Source organism: Arachis hypogaea, chromosome 1, assembly GCF_003086295.3.
Source record: "Arachis hypogaea cultivar Tifrunner chromosome 1, arahy.Tifrunner.gnm2.J5K5, whole genome shotgun sequence".
NCBI lineage: Eukaryota > Viridiplantae > Streptophyta > Magnoliopsida > Fabales > Fabaceae > Arachis > Arachis hypogaea.
The window spans coordinates 16,050,491-16,056,745 of NC_092036.1; the positions used below are offsets into that span (position 1 = coordinate 16,050,491).

The following is a 6,255-nucleotide window of genomic DNA, read 5'->3' on the forward strand; positions in this document are numbered from 1 at the left end:
TTGGCAACTTGCGGATTGACGCGCAAGCGCACCTTACGCGGGCACGCCAATAGTGCCACTTGCCCTCCTGGTACATTTTCTAGAGAGTTATGCCCACGCTGCGCCAACGTTGTGCCTTTGGCATAAACCCACACGCGCGTATGTGCCTGCCGCGTATGCGCCACTCTCGGAACAATCCATCAACACGGATGCACCATGTACGCGTACGCGTCGTATCCATTGCACCACCACCCGCGCGCGTGCGCTATGCGCGCGTGCGCTATGCGCGCGTACGCGCGGATGTCCTTCCTTCAACACATTTTTTTTTATTCTCCTTTTTCCATTTCTTTCCCTCTCCTTTCTTCTTCCCTTCTTCTACCCCTTATCCAATACCTCCAAACACCATTGATAACCACTTATTTTAGTTAACTAATTAGTTAGTTAGTTAGTTGATTAGTTAGTTTTAGTTAGTTTTCATTTTATTTTCTCTTTTTCATTGTAAGTGTTGGATTTTTATTCTTGTTTACCATTAATTGTTGCTGAGTATTAAAAAGGGATGTTTTCTTAACATCACTATGTTTATAATCCTTGTTGGATTCTATTGTTGAGGTTATATTTTGCTACTTGGTTTTGAGTTTTTCATGCTTACCTTTTGAAAAATACCAAGTGATGAGAATTGCCTTCGAGCTTGTAACTCTTTTTGAATTACATGATTTGGCCACCATGTGATTTGAGCCTTATTCTGCGATTAGGCAACTTCTTGATGGATGATGTTGTGCATTTACCTTAATGCATTGTGCTTCTTGTTCATATGCATCCATATGTTTTTAACTTGAATGCTTTCATGCTTCTTTAATACTTGTTTTACCTTACAAGTTTACTTAAAGAATCTCAAGCACACTAGGATAAGTAAAGTGCATGCTTCTTTAGTGACATAGCTTTTATGCTAATGTGTGTTCTAAAAGGCGCGCAATTTAGAATTCACACTTATTTGTCACTAATGTCACACTAATTCACTCACTCATTCCTAGTGATTAGTACCTCATTCCAACAATGTATGCTTCCTTGCTTTTGTCTTCTCATCTTATGGTGTTATATTTTTGTTTTTCATGATGGATGCACCACAAGCAATAACGGAAGCAAGATAAAGAACACGCAGCGACCGGTTGACCTACCAGCTGAAGGAGCAATCCGGAGAGTCGCCGTATCCCCTTACTCATCTTTGAGTGCACCGAGGACGGTGCAAACTTTTAAGTGTGGGGAGGTCGTCCGACCGGTCGGTAATTTTGGGTGACAAATTTCTAAATTCGTTCCAACACTTTTGCATTTCATTTTAGGTTTTTAGGATTTTTAGTTGCATTTTCTTATTTTTGAGCTTAGTCAAATAATGAAATTTTTCAAGAAATCTATCTATAGGGCACCTCAATTGCTTTGAGTGAAAACTTTTCATAGAACTTGCTTGAATTATATATGTTGTGGATCATGTTTTTGAGTTAAGAACATACAACCTAGTGAGATTTGAGCCTAATTGCATGGTTACATCTTATAACCACTTATTTTCCTTCTTGTGTGCAATTATTCTTTCTCTATGAGTGTAATCTTTGATTTGTTTAATTCTTTATATCCATTATTTTGTGTATTCATGTATTTATATGATTGAGGCCATTGTTTCATTAGCTCATTTACCCAAATAGCCTTACCTTTTATCTTCCATTGTTAGCCGATTTGCGCTTACGATTAACCCACTTGTTCTTAATTTAGCACATTACAAGCCTTAAAGCTGAAAATAATAAAAGTTCTTATTTGGATCTTTGATTAGCTTAGGCTAGTGTGTGTGTATCATTCAAGTGTGAGAACCTTGGGACATTGGGGGAGTAAAAGGGTAGTTTTGTATTTTTGCTGAAAATGCTGGGAATTGGGTGCATACTCATGTATTGATTAAATGTATAGACCTTATGCATTGATATTCTTGTATGTAGCTTGAAGAAAGAAAAAAATGAGAAAAACAAAAGAAAAGAAAAGGAAAAAAATGTGAAAAAGAAAAGAAAAAAATAGAAAAAGAAAGAAACAAAGAAAAAGAAAGAAATAAAAAGGGGACAAAATTCCCCAAAGCAAAACTCAATAAGGATCAATGTATAAGTGTTGTGAAATGAAAAGAAAGTACATGAGTATGTTAAAAAAGTAAAAAAATAGGTAGTTAGGTTAGAACTTAATTGTATAGGATGTCATAGGTTAGGAGGAAAGTTTAAGCCTATCAAAGATTCAAATTTCAAGCTCACTTAACCAAATAAGCATCCTACCTTGACCCTAGCCCCGTTACAACCAATGGAAAGACCTCATGATAATTGTATGCATGCATGAAATAAATGTTGATTGTTAGATGGAAAACAAATCTTGGAAAGCATGATTAGGGGAAAATTGAGAGAATCAACCCTAAACACTTGAGCGAATAGAGTGCAAACACATCCGGTGAGGGTTTGATGCTCAATTACATGTTTCCACCTACAATCATCACTTTTCATGCAAGTTTGTAAAAATATTTAATAACTCAATCCAATTGTGGATTAGACTTGCTAGTCCTTAGCCTTTGTGCATATATGCTTCTTGAGAATTGATTTATTTTGACCAAGCAATTGCATTCATTTAGATAGTGCATTTAGATAGGTTACATATAGTTTAGTTCCATTGAATAAATGCCATACCCTTACTATATTCTTGGTTTAAGTTTGAGGACATGCTTGGTTTAAGTGTGGGGAGGTTGATAAACCCCATTTGTAGGGTTTATCTTGTATTGATTTTAGGAGATTTTAACACCTTTTACCCACATTTATTCAATGAATTAGCATGATTTTGTGATTGTCTCCTTATTTGTGCTTAGATGTGAAAACAAGCTTTTTAGGCCTTTAACTTGATGATTTTAATCTCCCTTTGATTTCACAAGATGCCTTGATGTGTTTGTTAGTGATTTCAGATTGAAAAGGCTAGGAATGGATCAAAGGAGTGAAGAGGAAAGCATGCAAAGTGGAGAAAGCATGAAAAGCTAAAGAGCTGAACTCGCCCATGGACGCGCGCACGCACCTGGCGCTTACGTGCACCTTGTGAAATGGCCCATGGACGCGTACGCGTGCTGTGCGCGTACGTGTCGATGCTGATACTTGATTTTTAAGTGAATTCGCACCCAACGAATTCTCAAGGGCTGTGGGCCCAATCCCAACCAACTTTGGCGCCAAAGATGCTATTTAAAGCCAAGGATTGAAGAGCAAAAGGGGATTCCAACCATTCATTCACACTCATTAGGATTAGTTAGAAGTAGTTTCTAGAGAGAGAGAAGCTCTCACTTCTCTCTAGGATTAGGATTAGGATTAGGCTTAGTTCTTAGATCTAGGTTTTAATTCATGCTTTCATCTTCTTCTACTTCTCAATTCTTTGTTGTTACATTCATTCTTCTTCTATTCTTTTGTTGTAATCTCCTTTATGTTGCTTCTATATTTTGTTGTAGATCTACTATTGTTCCTTCCATTTTCTTTCAATTCAATTCAAGGTAATTCATAATAATTGTGTTTCTTTTGATTGTTGTTATAAATTCCTTGAAATAATTGTTGTTAGATTTTATAGTTGTTGTCAATTTACTATGCTTTTCTTTCATGCCTTCTAAGTGTTTGATAAAATGCTTGGTTAGATTTTAGTATAGATTTTGCACCTCTTAGCCTAGGTAGAGTATTTAGTTACTCTTGAGTTATCTAATTCCTTTGTTGATTGATAATTAGAAGTTGCTAATTGATTTGAATGCCTCTAAAGCTAGTCTTTCCTTTAACAGTTGATTAGGACTTGAGGAATCAAATTAATTTATCCACTTGACTTCCCTCCATGGTTAGAGGTTAACTAAGTGATAGCAATGATCAATTTCTAGTTACAATTGAGGAGGATAACTAGAATAGGACTTCTAGTTCTCATATCTTGCCAAGAGCTTTGTTAGTTGTTAGTTTATTTTTCTTGCCATTTATAATTCTTGTCTAAAATCTTAAAAACCCCAAATATAACTCACAACCAATAACAAGACACTTCATTACAATTCCTAGGCAGAATGACCCGAGGTTTAATACTTCGTTTTATAGATTTTAGGGGTTTGTTACTTGTGACAAACAAATTTTTGTATGAAAGGATTAGTGTTGGTTTAGAAACTATACTTGCAACGAGATTTCATTTGTAAAATTCTAAACCGTCAAAAATCCAATCATCACGGCGCTCTTCTGAGTAAACAATTCGTTCAGCCGATAGAAAGTAGACCTAACAATGGCAGTCACAGGAACATTGCGTGCACCTTTCAGGACAGAATTTATGCACTCTACCAAGTTTGTCGTCATATGTCCCCAACGATGACCCCGTCGAATGCCAGCACCATCTCAGAACACCGATGTCATCCCAACATTGAGTATATGCCTCACCCCGCTCTTTTAGGCTCTGGTAGTTTTTATTGTACTCCTGTTCTGTTCTAGAATAGCATGTTGAACAAATCATTTAATCATAAGTAGATACCACGAAATTACTATGAATAAGACCATAACAGCGAAATGAAATACCTGTGTTAATCACGAGTTTGTGCAAATACGTTAAGAAGTTGGACTCGATGTGCTTGATGCAGTACATGTGCCACGCTCTTGGTGGTGACCATGCACCGTTACTGCGAGCTATTGTAGCATCAATGGAGTTGTTGTAGTCATAAATAATACCCATGTCGTCAATGGTAACAACATATCTTTGCAAATTGGTTAGGAGAAACTCTCATGTGTCTGCCGTCTCACCCTCGACTATCGCAAATGCAATGGGCACAATGTTTTGGTTCCCATCTTGTGTAACTGCAAATAGAAGTGCACCTTTATATTTTCTGTAAAGGTGTGTGCCATCAACCTGCACCAGTGGCTTGTAGTGTCTGAATGCAACAATACACAGATAGAAACTCCAAAAAATGCGATAGAGAACTCTTACACCATGAACCTTCTCACTCTCATGGTAAACGGGGAGCATTTTTATTTGAATACGAGACCTTGACGTCTTCGCAATCATTGCTTTCAACCATACTTGGCGTCTTTGCGATAGCTTTTTTCTTTGCCAACCAAGCCTTGTGGTAACTTATAGTGTAGTTGAATCTGGACTGAACTTCTGCAATAATAGACTTTACCTTTATCGATGGGTCTGCTTCAACCAATGGCCTAATGGCATCTGCAATTGTGTTTGAGTCCAACTTGGCATGATCTTGTGAAATCGTCCCCATGGTGCACATGTGTTTGCCATTGTATCTCCTGATCTCCCAACAACCCTTCTTTCGAATCAAACTAGCTCGGATAAGCCAATCACACCCTGCACCATAACCATTGCATGTCACATATAATGTTTGCGGCTCAGACTCATACACAGTGTAATAAACTCCTCTAGAGATAGTGTAGCTTTTGATTGCAGATATCACCGACTCTTTAGAGCTAAATTCTATTCTGACACTAAACTTGCCATCTTCCGCCACAACATTGCCTTCACCTACGACGAACGAACCACTGTTAGTGTAATGCATATAAAATTAATGGTAGTGGTAACTTTAATTAATAACCATAAGATAACATACCGATATTCTCATATTCAGGATATTCCAGGGCATGCTTAGCTTCGAGATCTAAAGTCCGTATAAAAGACGGCACACCAAAGGGGTGCTAACTTACAATCGTATTCGCCTTATTTTGTACCGTCGGATTGCCTGCAAAGTTTTCATCATCATTTTCGTCATCGACTTTAGAGTTGGCTTCAAGCTCCTCTTCACTATCATTTTTATCTTCTTCCCAATCTATATCCCCGAGTTCATCAATGTTGACATCCTCGCCAATCGCATCCACCCCCGTACGCTGTTTGGTGGACGAAATTGTGATCACTTGTTCTTTTGTTTATAAAGGATGTATACTCTGAGGGCATTGTTTATTTCCTTCACAATCTCGTTCAACTAACCAGCAAGTGTACTGGGTCGTCCAAGTAATAAACCTTACGTGAGTAAGGGTCGAATCCACAGAGATTGTTGGTATGAAGCAAGCTATGGTCACCTTGCAAATCTCAGTTAGGCAGATTAAAATAGTTTATGGGTTTTTGAAAATAGAAATAATGAAAGGGATAAAGATACTTATGCAGATTCATTGGTGGGAATTTCAGATAAGCGGATGGAGATGCTGTAGAGCTCTTGGACGCCTGCTCTCCTACTCCTTCTACTCAATCCTTCTTACTCCTTTCCATGGCAAG

At 37.7% G+C, this 6,255-nt stretch overlaps 1 protein-coding gene across 1 annotated transcript; it reads right to left on the reverse strand.

Moving 5' to 3' along the window:
• Nucleotides 1–4,761: 4,761 nt before the first annotated feature.
• On the reverse strand, nucleotides 4,762–5,251 carry LOC112698067 (uncharacterized). Its single transcript, XM_025751509.1, has 2 exons — nucleotides 5,019–5,251; nucleotides 4,762–4,909 (listed from the first exon to the last, which is right to left on the reverse strand). Exons 1-2 carry the CDS (start codon nucleotides 5,249–5,251, stop codon nucleotides 4,762–4,764), a joined length of 381 nt encoding a protein of 126 aa, XP_025607294.1.
• Between the last annotated feature and the right edge of the window lie 1,004 nt (nucleotides 5,252–6,255).

Coding starts and splice junctions, on each gene's coding strand:
- LOC112698067 (XM_025751509.1), bottom strand. CDS start 5,251: ATGGGGACGATTTCACAAGATCATGCCAAGTTGGACTCAAACACAATT. Junction 4,910..5,018: donor TGCGAAGACGTCAAGGTCTC/GTATTCAAATAA, acceptor TGTTGCATTCAG/ACACTACAAGCCACTGGTGC.